Source organism: Ammospiza nelsoni, chromosome 2 (assembly GCF_027579445.1).
Source record: "Ammospiza nelsoni isolate bAmmNel1 chromosome 2, bAmmNel1.pri, whole genome shotgun sequence".
NCBI lineage: Eukaryota > Metazoa > Chordata > Aves > Passeriformes > Passerellidae > Ammospiza > Ammospiza nelsoni.
The window spans coordinates 113,511,152-113,528,114 of record NC_080634.1 but is presented as its reverse complement, the minus strand read 5'-3'; the positions used below and the strand labels follow the sequence as shown (position 1 = coordinate 113,528,114).

At 38.3% G+C, this 16,963-nt stretch overlaps 1 protein-coding gene across 8 annotated transcripts in view; it reads right to left on the bottom strand.

Annotated features, from left to right (window-relative positions):
* The window catches only part of KDM6A (lysine demethylase 6A), a 153,187-nt gene that overhangs the window by 111,705 nt on the left and 24,519 nt on the right, over positions 1-16,963 (bottom strand). For all 8 annotated transcript variants that reach the window (XR_009417893.1, XR_009417894.1, XM_059466788.1 and 5 more), the window contains exon 3: positions 7,028-7,136. Coding sequence is in view for 6 of the 8 variants with exons in the window: in XM_059466788.1 (XP_059322771.1) it covers positions 7,028-7,136 (109 nt within the window). In the remaining 2 variants the exon portion in view is untranslated. The remainder of the gene's footprint in view (positions 1-7,027; positions 7,137-16,963) is intronic.

Below are 16,963 nucleotides of genomic sequence, written 5' to 3'. Positions count from 1 at the left end.
ACAAACAAGGAAGGTGACAGTGGGGAGGAAAAACGTCTAGACTGAGTGACAACCACCCACTTGTCACCTCTAGCACATTTCATCATAAATCATGCAGTCAGAGCATGGCTTTTATGATCTGCTCTAATAAATCCACTTTATGACACCTTAAAACTTAAGAGGCCTTCAAAGTGACACAAACATGGAGCAGTTGAAGTGTTTTAGTGCTTGAGTAAGAAGAAAGTGAACTACATACTAACACCATCTAGTGGCACCTTGCAAGGCTAAATGTGACTAACACAAATTTTTGGCTTACTGAACTTAGAAACAGCAAGCTTTAATTTAACTACATACCCTGAAAAGAGAACTTTAATCCAAACCAAAGTTCTGTATAAAATCTGTGTAAAACAGTATGTGTTTTCTTAAACACAATTATTTTTAATTTAATTTTTAAACAAGCACTAATATTTCGTAGTGCTTATCTGATGTGAAACTAATAGTAAAATAGAAAATCAGCTGAAGAACTGCACAAGGGAAGCTTGGAAAAAGCACATCTCTTGATTTAAATCTGACTGCTTCAAGGAAAAATATAAATGTTCATTAAACACCTAAGAGATACATGCAGGCTGCAGAAAAAGCTTATACCTAGTGCAGGTTTTACCCACCATGGTGTTTAAACCAGCAATGTGAAAACTGCTCTGCCATAAAACTGAAGACATCAAAAGGTGAGAAAATCCCAAGGCTGAGCCAATAGAATTGACTTTGCTGGATAAACACTGGCTGGATGGCCAGGCTGAGAGAGTGGTGGGAAATGGAATTACATCCAGCTGGTCATCAGGTGTGCTCTCCAGGGCTCAATGTGGGGTCGCTCCTGCTTGGCATCTTCATCAATAGCCTGGACAAGGGGATCCAGGGCTGAGCTTCAACCAGGCCAAGGGCTGGGTCCTGCACTTGGGTCACAACAACCCCCCAGGCTGGGGGAAGAGGGGCTGGAAAGTGACGGGTGGGAAAGGAGAGGTGGTCACCAGCTGGATGAACACGAGCCACAGGGCCAAGGAGGCCAAGGACACCTGGCCTGTGTCACCAAGTGTGGCCAGCAGGGCCAGGGCAGTGACTGTCCCCTGTACTGGGCACTGGTGAGGCCACACCTCAAATCCTGCGTCCAGTCTGAGGCCCCTCAGGACAAGCAGGACATTGAGGGGCTGGAGCATGTCCAGACATAGACAATGGAGCTGGGGAAGGGTCTGGAGAACAAACCTGATGAGGAGCAGCTGAGGGAGCTGGGGGTGTTGGGAACAAAAGGTGCTCAGGGAACTCATTGCCTTCTACAAAGTACCTGCAAGGCAGCTGTAGAGGTGAGGAGTCAACTGGCTCTGCCTCCAAGCAGCAAGCCTTGACAGGACAAACAAAGTGGCCTCAATTTGTACCAGGAGAGATACAGACTGGCTATTTAGAAAATTTTCTTTGTGAGAGGATTGTCAGACATTGGCACAGGCTGCCCAGGGAAGTGGTGGAGTCACGATGCCTGGAGCTATTTAAAGGACAACGTTAAAGCTATTTAAAAGGACATGCTTCAGTGGTGGCCTCGGCAGTGCTGAGTTAATGGCAGGACCAGGTTATCTTAAGAGGTCTTTTCTAACTTCCATGATTCTACAATTCTGTAATAACCCAAAAAATGTGGAAGTGAGAGCAGCAAAATGCCACTCAGGTCTTTTGTTTTAAGGCCTCAGGCAGATGCTGCTCTCTGTTTCCTCCAGAGATTTGTACTGAAAGTACCAAAGAGACAATCAAAGAAGCCTAAAGCATGTCTTCCTTTTAACACAGAATGAAGGCTGACACACAAAAGAAATACAAGCATAGATTTAAGACAGAAAAATCATCAAATAGTCCTCTAAGAAATTTTATTAACAGCTCCACATCCCCATCTGTAATGCAGCAGCAAAGTGATGTGAAGAGCACTGTCCCATCAAGTATTAAATGTGAAAGGTATACAAGTTTGACAAGAAATTTACAATTACAGAAATCCTTTAAAGCTTGAACTCTGTAAAAAGTCTTAAAATACTGAGAACCAGTGAAGAAACCCTATGGATTTTCATCAAGCTCAAAAATATTTCAAGAGTGCATTACACAAAAAGGTCTTTTAACAATTGAGTGTTTATTTAGAACACTTTCCAAAGTGAAAATTTTCAGACAACCAGTGAAAAACATGGCCTTGGTATATTTTATAATAAAACTCTCGACTGGTAACCTCTGCTCCATACACATACAATTTATAAAGAACATTTTAATGTTCTAAGCTTCCTTTTTTTTTCTGCAGAGATTTCACATAATGGTTTAAACCACCTGAAATTAAACCACCCAAAATTTATCTCATCTTCAGGATTCTGTAAACAGCTCTAAATAAAAGCAACTCCAATTCTACCAGTTAGTTCCAGTTACAAGCAACAAAATAAAACCCCTTAAACCTAAATATCACACTTATTTGAAACAGCCATCTCTTCCTTGACTCATTCTGGCTATTTAATTCATTCTAGTTCTTCAGGACTCATCAGTAAGACAAGACAGCCCAGCAGGAATCAGCACAATCCTGTCCATGCTGTGAAGTTTTCCCTTATATTTTATAAAATTACAGCTACTACCCTGCATCTCAGAGCACAGCACATGAAAATGCTTCCCAATAACAATACTGCCTTTCAAATTCCTGAAAGACCTTCACCACCACAGAGAAATTCCCTACAGAGCTGGAATTGTAAGTACAAAGGAACACACATACATTGTTGAATATGGGAGTTTCTCACAACCAAACAACTTTACAAAAGAACAATCAGAAAGTGTTTAAATTTTGGGTTTAGGTTGCATGCAATAAAAAAGCTGCTCAATTAACAATCTGGGTATTTTTTTAGTAGGGTTTTAAATTTTAGATTAATGATTACTAAAAAAATGCCCCTGAACGCTATCTTATAAACAGCTTAAAATATTTTTATATAAGTATTTTTGACAAAGCAGTCACCATCTATAATCAAACCAAATACTACTAAAACTGTTCTGACATAGAACATTTAAAAATGAGACTACCATTTGAGCACAACAATAAGAATTATTTCACTACAGTATTTATTGCGTTTTAGTAACTGTGGCACAAATAAATTCATGTTTTCCTCAAATCATTCATTCATTAACTGCGTTTTCTACTTCCAGGAATTTTGCTTAGAGAACAGCAGTTCAAGGAGGCAAATGATTAAAGGACATCTCCATTTGTGCCACTGTGAGCTGTCCTCCAAGTCACAGACTGAACACGGTCAGTGCACGTGACCCTTGTGCAAGAAAAGATCCCTAAGGAAAACACAGATGATGTCAATCCACGAGCTCATTAAACAGCAGTCAATTAGAACTCAAGTCAGCTAGAACCCTTTAAACATCTTCACTCCTTACTCATGGAAACCAGCCATGGAATGAAAAATAAACTCCAACTATCAGTGGAACATTTTTTTTTTTCCAAGACCAGAGCACAATAATTTGGTAAAAAACCCATGTGTCCCGAGGAATCCAGCAGCAAACAGTGCAGAGGTTCACACCAGGAGTCCTGACTGAATTCAGAATGCTCCCAGCACCCAAAGGCCTCCATGACAAGCCATCCACCTCCTCCAGCAAAACCCCAAGGTTGAGGTTTCACACTCTGGGGCAACTGCACAGCATTTTTGTGCAGGGTTATTTTTCAGTTGGATCAGTTCCCCACACAGCTGCAGGCTCAGCTGCACCAGCACAAAGAAAGCAACCCGCAGACACGAGGGTGCCACCAAGGGCATGCCCAGGCAACAAAAGCTTTGGGAACCTCCACAACAATCCAACAGCTGGGAATAGCTGCCTTGGCAAAAGAGACAGGAGGAAGAATCAGATTAGAGTTGAGAAAATTCTACTGAGGAAATGAAATGGTTTTCACCAGGAGGAGTCAACGTTCCCACTTCGTTCCCATTTTAGGAAATCGCAAAGCCAAATCCTGATCAGTCACGACCAATACAAGGAAAGCTGAGCATTGAAACCACTCTGAACATGCAGGCAAAGCTGAAATCAATTCATCTGTAATCTCGGTGATAAGTGTCTGAATACAAGGCAGTGTCTCACTGGATTCAAAATCTGCAAAAAGGCTGATCCCTTGTGTAGGACCTTCTCCTAACAGCAGCAGAGTGCTGATACCACAGCAACTCCATTCCATGGCTGCAGAGAAAACCCTTTACCTATCAAAAGCAATTCAAACTTGCAGTTTTCCAAAATGCAGTAACCTGCAGAGCAGCTTCAGATCTTTTAAAGGTTAGCAGTGGCACTGACACTCCAGTCTAAGCTCAGGTATAATATTGAGAAGAAAGAACCTCATCCAGTAATTTCTGATGTGAACTCAAAACTTTTCTTGAAGACAAGTACTTCTTTTTAAGGAAGAAAAATAAAAGCATATTGATTCTGGAATTCAGTAGCTAGGAGTGACAGAAAACACACTGCACTTGGAGGGGACTTAGAATATTTAAGAGCTTTCACTAAAAAAAACTAAAGTTAAATAGACTTCAGTATCAGACATTATCTGACTGCCCCTCACTGGTACCCTCTGAGCATAAGCAGCAAGGGCAGTAATAGCACCAATAATGTGAGCTTCAATGATGCAACCTGCCAGGACTTTTTTCTCAAGATCCCTTTATGGTGTATAAGTCCTAATTCTTACAAAGAAATGACCTACAGTCTCAGTACATTCAGAAGAAGGTATAAGCTACATCAAAACACTAAAAACATACAACAAAATGCATCCAACTGCATGATCCTTCACTGCCAGTGTGTTGGTGAAAAAATGAGACAGATCTAAAGAGAAGAACCCACCAACACAAAACCCAGATCTGTCATCCCAGCACTGCTTCATCTTGACCACTCATCCCAGTCCTACAGTCAGCTCACAGTTTGTTCTGCTCTGCACAAACTTCATAGCAAGCATTTCTTAAACAAAGAACACTATCACTTCTGCCTTTATATAAAACACTTCATACATTTTATACAAAGGTGCATGCATTTATTGAAGACATTTAATTAAGTAACAGGCTTTTAAGGGAAAAAAACCTGTGGAGCATTACACATGCTGCTATGTTGTGATATTTTATTAATTATATCCAATTTATTAAACACATTGACTTGTCCATAACTTTGACTAAATTCAGACTACACAGATCTATAGCTCTGAGTATCACGCTCCTTCAGCATTTTACACTTCTGGAACTTCAGGACCTAAAATCTGGGTAAAATATACATTACTGACATCAAAACATTCTGACCTCTCTTTTCTGTTCTAAATCATATAAAATTTAACTATAATGCAATTGGAATGTATGATAAATAAAGTAACAAAACTTGTATCGTGTAATGACATTTATTTTTACTTTATAATGGAACACAAACATTCTAGTTCTTTCAAATAGCAGTAATAAATTAGTGGTAGAACAACAATGACTTTCTGCAGTGAGGGTAATAGTTTTACAGTCTTTGGTACCAGAGTTCAAAAACTGTACTGAACAGGAACATATGTCCCTCACTTAATAAAAAAAAGCCTTTAACTTCCCTTTTTACATCAATTAAAAGTCCTCCAGTATTTTTAACTACTACTACTACTACACTTTTTTGAAAATACAGATACATTTTTAATACTCCATAACTAACAAGGTTTTCAGTTTTCTTGAGGTTTTTTTTTACAACTGAGATGTGACTTTAAATAGTCATCTAAGAAAGTATTAAGTACTTTAATTCAGATTTTTAATGGCTTAATGTTTCTTCTCACATTGTTGTGGTACTGCTCTTGTACAGTTCTGGAGAACTGATATTTCCAACCATCAATTGGAGTTTTTATGCTTGTTTTTAAAACAATACACAGAGTACAAAGCAGATGCCCCATCAGTAAACCCTGCCTCTGATCCACAGCAACACCTGGTGCTGTCACTCCTAACTGTTATCAACTCAAAAGCAGAGTTAATACAGGCCAGTCCATAATCCTGGGCTGGTTTTGCTGAGTAAAATATGTCCAGAAGGTCACACTGCACTCACACCTAACTTCATTAGGCTAATGAGAAAAAGTGGTGCAAATTTTTTTGCAGAGGAGGTGGCAGAATTTTCTTAAAACTAAGGGAAGCACTTAAAATCAGACTATTCTTCACTAAATTTCAGAGACATTATACTGCCATGCTCCCTTCAATTTTTCCCATGCCTCTGGATTTGGAAACACCAGTGGTTATATCCCAGTCACTAGAGGGGATGAGGTACAAGACAAATGCTTCCATCACCCAAACAAACCCTTCTGAATTTACAGGCTGAATTTAGATACATGCAAATTCCTCCTGAGCAGCATCAAATCCACATGTTTCTCACTTTAGAAATGAATGTCCCAGGAAGCCAAACTCACCCTGTTTAATGTCAGACAGAGAGCCAGAGGACCCACAGACACACAGCTATCAAACAGCCCACACCAGCCTGAGTCACCAAACTCAGGCTCCTGAACTACTCTCAGTTATCACTCATCTCCCTGTTCCTGCATCCCAGGGAAACTGTAAACCAGCATCTTTGTGTGCTTAGAAAAAGGCATGGGGGGTAGAAGCACACATTTTCAGGATGGGGGTGTTATTTGTTTCCCTACACAAACAGATCTGCATTCATGTTAAAATTAAAAAGCAATGACAACGAGAAAAGGCAAAAAAGTAAATATTCTAACCTGTTCTACCCAGCTCTCACCCACATCTCACAGGTGCCATCAGACACTGGGCCTTGCCAGCCAGCTTCATATTCACACCTGAACCAGGAGTGTTTTGGTTGGGCTTTTGTTTTTCATTAACATAAAAAAGAATGAGAAGTAATAATAAAGTTGTTTTTGTGAGGATATCACCACTCATAATTCTTTTATGGGCTCTGAAATACAGCACAAACCAAGGAAACAGTGACTTAGCCCAGTGATTTTCATTCTGTTGTGCCACCTACACTGAAGAACAATTCCCCAAAGACATTTATCAGAAGAACTAAAAATTCTTACCTTTTGGATAATCTTCCAATAAGAGGTTGAAGTGACCTAACTGACAAAAGAAATCAGACTCGACCTTTCCTTCAGCTTTCAAAATTAGCGATTCATAGCAGCGAACAGCCTGGGAAAGAGAAATACAAGGTTTTCAAAATTCTGTACTTTACTAAAGCAAATAATACATTTTCTGAGAAATAATCAAGTTTTTTATTAGCTTGAAAGATGAGGTCTACAAACACTCTCACTAACAGAGTCAACATCACTTTTGAAAGAAGAAATGTAATATTAAAGACAGAACAGATTTGGAAGCTCACTGATTCTAATACAAACTGACAACAAATGAACAACAGAAATTTTCTCTTGTTTTTCTGTGGACATTTGATTTCCCCAATACAAAACAAACTTCTAACTTACATGACAATTTTTAAAATCAATGAAACACAAAAGGATTTACTTCATTCTTTCCAATCTGCAAGAAAGAAACCCCTCTGATTTTATTCTCATTGTGTTGCTTTTTTCCCTGAAGAAATAATTTTTCATTTAACAGCTATTTCACTTATTTTTGCTGAACCAAAGAGCACACTACCCTACCTCAACATGTTTCCTTGTGCAGTTTATACATCTTCATATGTGTTTCCCAAGATCAGATTCTTTTCACATCTAGCATGTTGTAAAATAATTTACTTCCTCCTACTTAGAAAAGCTAAAGCCAGAAATGTAAATCCAATTAGAAATTAATTCCAGTTTTGAGAAAACATGCCCCAGAAGTTTTTAAGTGACACACACAGAAGCAAAGAGTGTTCTGTGCTATGAACACACGTTTTCAACAACTGAACTGACACCTTCTATTCACCATAACTGCCATGATTTTGAACCTATTACATCTCTAGCTCATGACCCTATTTACCTCCTGACCCTGTTTACACTTTGGGAATGAATAGATAGATAGATAGATAGATAGATAGATAGATAGATAGATAGATAGATAGATAGATAGATAGATAGATAGATAGATAGAATAATTTTCCCAGCTTTCTGAACTTATTAGTCATTGAATAGAAGCAGTTGAACAAACTCATATGGAAGGGTGGAACTGTGCTCCACCAGCACAGTTCTCAAAGCCAGACAGACTTCAACAAATTCTAATTCCAGCTGGTTAATCTATGACTTTCACCTATTTATGGTACATGTTTCAAATTTGATTGCAATCATGAACTCCTTGATTTTATGACACGACAATAATCAAAGACCATGGGGCCCTTCCAACTCAGCATATTCTGTGATTCTGTAAAATGAGGAGCTTTTTTAAGAGATTTTAATAAAACTCAATGTTTAAAAGGAGGGGGGGGATACAACCTGAATATTTAAATCAGTAGCCATGCCCATGTTTGTAATTTACTTTGAGTACACTTTTACTAATCATCAAAAAGAGAAATGCAAAAAAAAAGAGGAAATGTTACCCAATTACTGATCTAATCTGTTCTGAGTGGGTCACAGTTTGTATCCCAAGACTGAGGTGTATCACACACTTTCACCTACTCCCAAGCCCAGAAAAGCTTTATTCTATGGCTGTTTTCAGAGGCAAAGCTCCAATGAATCAAAACAAAGCTATGCTGCTACAGAACTTTGGGTGTACATGTGGTATTAAAATGATTTAATAAAACATTAAATTTGTTTACATAAACTTAAAATACGTATTTCAAACTGTAGCTATTTGGTTTTGTTCTGAAGATACCAAATTTAGATGTGTATTTGCAAGCTTTGTCCTAGCAAACTGCAGTGGAAGGATTGCAATTCCTTTCACCAAGGATCAAAGCTACAACTCCTTTAATTTCATTCCCATCCCAATGAACACCTCTTGCAGTCAAGTCAATTCTCCATTTATAGAATATCATCCCTAAAATCAGAAGCAAAGCACACAAGTACAAAGTACATTCCTTAAGATCATTATTTGTGTATGTACTGACTCTTACATCAGCAAATATCTTAGTGCACAACTTTCTTTTTGGCACTGTGCCTCCCCTCTCCATTTTTGGTGTCATCTCTTGATTTGTACAAAACATAACACAATTTTGATGGTGCTCCTGATGTTACTGTTACACATTGATTTGTAGATAGGCTTCCCTTTTTCTGATGACTTGCAATACCTGCTACAGCTGCTGAAGAAAATAGTTACATTTTGATATTTTCTAAAATTGTTATTTTGTCTTTTGCAATCCAGAGCATATAGAAACTGCAACCACAACAGGCAACCTACAATAAATACTGGAGAGGAAGCCAGGGTAGTTTATTTCCTGAATCAGGCTACAGGTGTTTGAAGAGAACTTGGCTTTTTGAACAAATGTAACAGGATTTTTCTGTACAGATGTTCAGGGAAATTATAAATCACACGCACTTTAACGTTAAAGTGTTTGGGGACCCTCAGTGTTCCCACAGCCCCTTTTTAAGTAAATCCTCATTAAAAGAGGTATCACACATATCTGAAGCACTGTCTGTAGCAGGGATGGAAAAACCTGTGCCCAAGCCTTTCACACAGCTCAGAGCAGTTCTCAACAAGGCAGATTTTCCCTTTATGGTAGAGCACAAACTGGAGATACTGCAAAACCATCTCACTGATACCAACACAAGGCAAGGCCTAAGACACCAGAACTTCCCCTTTCAGCCACAGTTAACTGTAAATTATCTGTTCTTGTAAGAGTAATTCAAATTACACCATTAAAGCAAACCCTCTCTGCTGACCTCTAACTGGTTTGCAACATAATCAGCAACACACTCATATTTATGCAAACGTAACTTGGGAAGGCTGTTTCAAATTATTTTTTCCAATTCTTCCAGCACATTCTAACAAAATGAAACAGAAACTAAAAGCAAGGATTACATCCTCAGTGGGAACACCAAATCAGCCCCTGGGTCAGCAGGTTGGTCACTGTGTGGCTCTTGCTCTTCCCAGTCAGGGCAGAGTCACCAGGCAAGACTTACCCAACTTTGGTTTTGGTCAAGAAACTTTCTCCCCCACCAGAGCAATCCACAAAGATCTTTAGAAAGTAGCAAGTATTTTTCTGCACAGGTAAGAATTTGTCTCTGTTGAATGAATGGATGTAAAAGGGAGGTCATCACTGCACCTATCTGTGTATGTTTTCTTTGAAGGAAAAATCAAAAGATCTCATTTTAATGGTTCTTTAACTGCAAAGGCCACCTATGGCACTACTTGTGCAACACATTTAAATTATCCTGAGACACTAAGAATTCTAAGGAAGTTAAAAACCCCTGAGGTGTTTAAGCATTGTTATTTCTCCTCACTGTATGGATCTCTAAGTGCATTCAATGGACTCAGCCTTGAGAACTGCCAGTATTGACAAATTAACAAGAAAGAGAAAGACCCTGAAATGAAAAGGAAGATTGCTACACAACATCATACACTTCGTTCCCTTTGTTCAAGGCTACAAGAAGATAAAAGGGAAACCTGAAGAATTTAGGAACTTGGCAAAATAATCACCCGCAGCTGCCTCGCAGTGTGGCAACCAGAGCAGAGGCAGGAACCCAAGGCAGGAATGGCTGCAGGAAAAGAAACTGGCTTATATAACACTAAAAAAGTAACAATCTTCATGTTGTTTGCCACCTTCAGCCAAGGTAACACACTATTGTCACACAAATTCCCTCTCATTACATCATAGTTCATGACTGGGGGCGTCCTGATTGCACAGATTCAGCTGTCAATTCTTAGGACACCTTGAAATACAGTACAGTGAAGAAAAAGGCTTAGTGTATTTACCAACTCACAAAAAGCCAGCAAAATTTGTTCACAAAAGGAAGATATTATTCTAGAATCACCTTTAAAATGTACTACCAGACCCCTGTGTGTTCCCTACTTTCATTCCAATGGATAAGGAAGTGCATTCATTTTCCCCTCTCTTTTAAAACCATTCTTTCCCCCCCAAAAAAACAATCAAGCAAAACCAGCACCACAAACTAAATGCCAGTTTTGGCCATTATTAATATGATGTCATTTCATGTAGGAAAGACCCTAGAGTTGAGAATATACCATAACAAAATAAATAAATATATCCTACCCCAAAAATCTAACTGATAAATCCAACAGATGAAACCAGAATTCTAAATATTGTATACAGGGGTCACGGAAACATTTCAGCTCTGCTTTATAAATAAAAAGGACAATGTTACTTCTACTTCCATTATTATAAAGAAAAAAAAATTTACCATTATCACTGGTTGTAATGGTTTGTATTTTACAGCGCAAATTCAAACTACTGTTAAAAAACTATACTAAAAAAAAAAGGAAGAAATCAATACAGCTTGTTCAGATTGTTTCTGAAGAAGATAATGTGATGCTATCCTTTCTGAATCACAACATGCATGACTGACCAAAATGAAACTAAGCAGGCCAAAACAGCCAAACATGACAAAGCATTAACTATTAATTCTTGAATAAATTAATGATATGAAAATGGAGGAGTACACTGAGTCAGCAATTCTTACTTAAAACACAAAAAAACCTTGGCAACTACAGGGAAGCAAAAAGCCAGCAATCTGAATTGTTAACATGGCAACAACCAGGCAGTAACATACAGTGAAGGAAATTATCTGAATTTTACTGGGTAATAAATTAACTGCTTAAGAAAAATACAGCACTTCAATGCAGACAATACAGTGTAAAATCACTAATTCCAATCTTCAAGAAGTTCCTAAAACCTTCAATTTCACAACATAAAACATTAATGTTTACGCAGATAAGCTGGGGGATGGTGACAAAACTGAACAGTTGCTGCTTCCTTTTCTTGCACCTTCAGGGACCCAGCTGGATGGGCTTTGTGAGCAGGTAATGAGAACAGAGATCCCACATGTCTTGGGGTACCTGTCCCCAATTCCCCCACTTCTGAGACTCTGGCTGGGCCCTCCTCCTGTTGGGGGAGACCCTCCTGGAGTGGTCTTGTGTCAGGAAAGAGAGACACTGGATTTTTTCAGTCTTCAGGTTCTTGTTTATTTTTATCTTATCTAGAGTTTTGCGTGCTGTCCACACTGGGCTCAGCGCACTGGAAAAGCACCACAAAAATGGCAACAATCTCTTGTTCCAAGGTCTTTTAAAGCTAAACTATCCAATGAAAAACTGACACCTGGATTATCTTCCCTTTTAACCCAGTAACAGATCCCCAAAAGCCTGCAATGAGGACTTTTCCACCCAATTACAAAATGCCACCCAAACCCATGGAGAAGGAAGAAGAAGCATGAAGAAGAAACCCAGGATGACACCCTGTGACCTCTATCTTGCTTCCATCCACAACACACTAAAAAAACCCAAACCCTAAATTCCCCACCTAAGTGATACATCTACACTACTCTCTACAATCTACTTCACACCTTATGGATTCTAGTCTATTCTGGAGTTTAGGAAACTTTCTCCATGGATGAGGGTCAGAGTCAGTGCTCCCCTGGGAGTCAGGCACCCCAGAGCAGACCGGGAAATACTCCTGGTGCCCTGGGTTTCCACACACATGAAAATTGGAGAGGGAGACAACAGCAGACTCTTGATAAACAAAATACAGGCTTATAGTAACAGTTAGAAACAGAATGTTAATTAGGTGATATTTTATTCTTCTTGAAAATAAAGTAGCCACGTGGATAATCACACATTACCACTGGTCAGTCTGAGGGGCACCTACAGAGCAGAAGGCACAAGTGTGTGCATGTGTCCTCACTCCCTCAGTGCCACTGAGCAGGCTCTGAAAGGGTTATTTTCCCATTCCTTCCTCCTTGCCACAATTCACCAAAACACACATAATTTGCTAACAACAATGCCAACAATTTGCCACCACCCAGAGAACCTCATGGTGAAGCTCCAGCTCCTGCTCTGCAGCAATGGGGGTGTGAACAGGGCTCACTTCAGCTATGCAAAGAAAAAAAAAACAAGCCTGAATTCTTCAGAAGTAAAGCTATTTTCCCCCATCAATGACTGGCTGGATACACATCACTTTCTGAGCTGTAGGTGATTTACAAGAACATCTCATTTACTTCTGCAGAGAAAAGCACATCATTCTTATTTGACTGAAGATAACTTGGATTAATGCAGCAGATCCTCCACTGAAGGCTCTCATATTAGGTATTGGCACAATATCCTTAACTTCCTTTACTTTCTTATTCAACAGCAATTCCCACTACAGCTTTCAAAGCTTCTTTATATGCTCTGTATTTGCAACACTCATATTCTGTTATAAAATTTCTCTCTCAATTTCACACATTTACTCTTCATGTATTTCATGTATGGACTATGCTATTTCAAAAGCCTCAGGAAGAGTGCTGAAAGTACAGCTTGCTGCACACAAATATGCTCAGACCCCAAAACATTCAGGCCTCAAGAAGCAAAAACATGAACTGGCCTCTCCAGTAACTTTGTGCTTGCAAAATTTCTATGGCATACTGGAATGTTGTGAGCTTATTCTAGTCTGCTAGTAACACTTAGGATCAAAGTCCTCATTTCAGGGACAATTAGTACAGAACAACAGAAACTGATCCTCCTCAAGCATTTCTCAAGAAATCTATCATCAATTTTCCCTAATTTATTTTCTTATGACTAATGCTTCATGAAGCAGGCACAAGAATAAACAGTGCAGGCAATAAAGAAAAGCAGCTGCACACATGAGCTACATGCACAGCCTGATGGTCACAATTTTGAAGGATTTTCTTTAAAAGCCACTACTGTAGTCTAAGACTTTTGTGTTTCCAGGTTATACTGAAGATATAACAAGTATTTTTGTTCAGATGATGTCTATGGCAGATGAGAGATGACAGTGTAAGAAGCAGAAGGTCAAGGCTGCTAAGTTTACAAGGCAAAATTAACCTGGACTCAATTATTGTTGAAAACTGAGGGATATTGCTTCATAAAAAGCACAGATCTGCAGAATAGAATACAAAACAGAATCCATGCAAATCAATGATTAAATGGAGAAAAGTGACATTTTAGCAGAGAATGAAAAACCCAACTTGCCTCCCCTGAATACAGAACACTTGCAAGACATTCCTGACACGTGTTTTCTGTCAGACAGATGCAAACTCAATAGTTTACATATTAAAAATAGTTTACATACATAAAATACAGGAAGCTTAGTCCTCTGCAGCTGACAGTGTCCATAACCAACTGGATTTTATGAAAAATTTGTTGACTGGAGTTTATGTGATGAACCACTCTGCATCAATTCTGAGTCCACCTGGAGGATGCAATTCTCTCATTTTTTCTTTTAAATACAGTCAAATAAATTTACAAATATCAATGTCTATGTACATATACACACACCTACGTAATTTTAGAAATTCTAAATTATTAGCAAACAGAATTATCTATATTCTATCCCTGAAAATATTTCATAATCAGGTGACTCAAGAGATTATGGCAAATTTTATATGGAATTTCATAATTCAAAATCCTTCACAGGTAATCTTTACCAAAAACCCAAACAAACAAAAGTAATTTTCTTTTTTTTTTTTTCCAAGTGGCACTAGATTTTTTTACAGGCAATTGGAACATTGTTTTTATCTCAGACTATAGGAACATCTTTTTGTCTATTTTTACCACAGCAAGTCTATTTCAAGTAGAATTGCAGCACCTTAATTTAGCAATTTTTCAAGCTCATGAATAGTTCACCACACACTAAAATTTAAGACCACTAAATCCGATTTTATTCCATTAATTCTCACCTATACCAACACATAACATCACAAATGAGGTGTGGCTTATCATACTTCAGAACACTTAGATAGCTAACACTGATAGATAAGTTTATCTCTTTTTTAATATGTTAAACCAGTTTTATCTAGGAGTCTACAGAGTCTCATACAGATTTTAAGTAAGATATGACACAACAAATAAATCGCTGATTTTGTTCTCATTGGGTAAATTATTTTTGAAATATAATTAAAAAACACAGAAAAATACAACCAAACACTAAAACCCAGCCACAAATAAAGCCAGAATCTGCATTAATAGCTGCCTGTTTTACCTAAGGAAAAAAGGATCAGAATATCTTATTTATGCAAATATCTCTGGATCTGGACATAAGCCCTTAGAAATGTAACAATGACTATCAGGCACCAAGCATAAGAATGACAATGAAACAAAGAATAAAGAACTTGAAAGAAAGAGGTATTAAATAGAGAACAATGTACAAATATATGCACAAGACAATGTCTACCAAGACTGACACAACAAATATATATATGTGAAAATATCTACTTTCAGACTGAACAGAATGATTTTTCTGTGTTGTCTGAATACAAGGCAATACATAAAGGCAACTATTAAAAAATATTTAAAAGCTACCCCAAACTGCTCTGCTCTGCTAAATCTGCCCAGTCTAAACTTCAGTCCCAAAAGGGTTCAACACTAGAGGTGGCCTGGTACTCGGAAATAATATTGCTGATAGCTTAGTCTGAAAATACAAGGAAAAGATGATTTATTTTAGAAGAATGGAAGTGAAAATGGGTCAGGAGCTGTTTCATAAAGAAAGTGTAAAAACTAATGCTAATAGGGTGGGAAGTGTGGAATTTTCAGCACCACAGGAGATACAGAATTGGTAAAAGCACATTAAGACACAAAGGACAAAAAAACCAGAATGAACCTGGTTTTACATACTGAAATATCACTATTTCAAGGAGTCTCACAATGCTGGCACTTTGAAAGTTACCACAGCCAGTGCAGCAGAAGGATCCACCCCAAGGATTTTCCATCACATCACTGAAATCTCCCATATAGGTACAATCCACAAATCACATTGCTTTTTCCACAGCCATTCATATTTTCTCCTCTGTGGCTGCGTAATTATGCTTACACAATTATGCTCACATATAAAAATGAGCAACACTGGAACATAACCAAATGTGCATGAAAACCAGCCTGCATAGAAAATGTTTTGTAGGAGAACTTTATGCACAGAAAACACCTTGAAAAGCACCACAAAAACTCCCCATCAAGAGCTGCAACCCTTGTTGCTAATCCAGCAAACACCCAGCCTTATGCCTCACCTTTTCTCCCCCTGTGTGACTATCTGAACAGACAGAAATTGCAATGAGGAAATAAGAGGAATACAATCCTCTGGATACAGTCCACAGCTAATGAGCAATACCACTTCTGAATGGCAGAGCTGGTGAACCTTATTCCAGGAAAGAAGAAATGTCTTATTTCTGCTGTGTGACAGTAACAGGTAGAGAAGAACATTCACAGAGATTTCAGATTTTACATTTATGTATTACAAAGCCCAAATCCAAACTATTTTAGCTACCAGTATGCATTTTCATCATAATGTGCACTAAACACCAAATAAATGAAAATATACCCAAAACATTGCTTGGGAACTGGCTAGCAGAGTCTTCTGATAAGTAAAACCTGATAGTGAATTGTCACAGGCAAAACATCCTAAAGCCACCTGCAGCTGCAGGGTGAACAGCTGTGCAGGTTGTCACCACAGCCTGTTCTCATTAACATTTCCCTGGAGCTGGATGTTAGAAATCCTTCTTGAATAATGCTTCCCAAGCCCTAGCAAATTTGACACCCAATATACAGATGGACATTAAAAAATACCAAGTGGGAAAACATTAATGTATGAAGCTTAATGCCAATTCTTCATCTATCCTGTATGCACTTTCAGGGATAGATGCACTACTGAACAAGGAAACAGAGCTTCAAAGGATGAAGTTCCTGGTAAGTGCAGCAGGTCAGAAATCAGTTCCATTATAGGAGGGAAATGGGATGCACAAAAAATTCACAAGAAACTCCAGCACATTAAAACTATCTCTATCATTAAAACTATACTATCTAAGGAATTAAATCTAGAACAATGAAGATTCAAGGGTTCGCTTTATTCAAAACAAAGATTTAAATTTGAATTGTCCATACTCATCACAAGCGCCATAGGTATCAGATTCCAGAGTCAACCTCACTTTTAA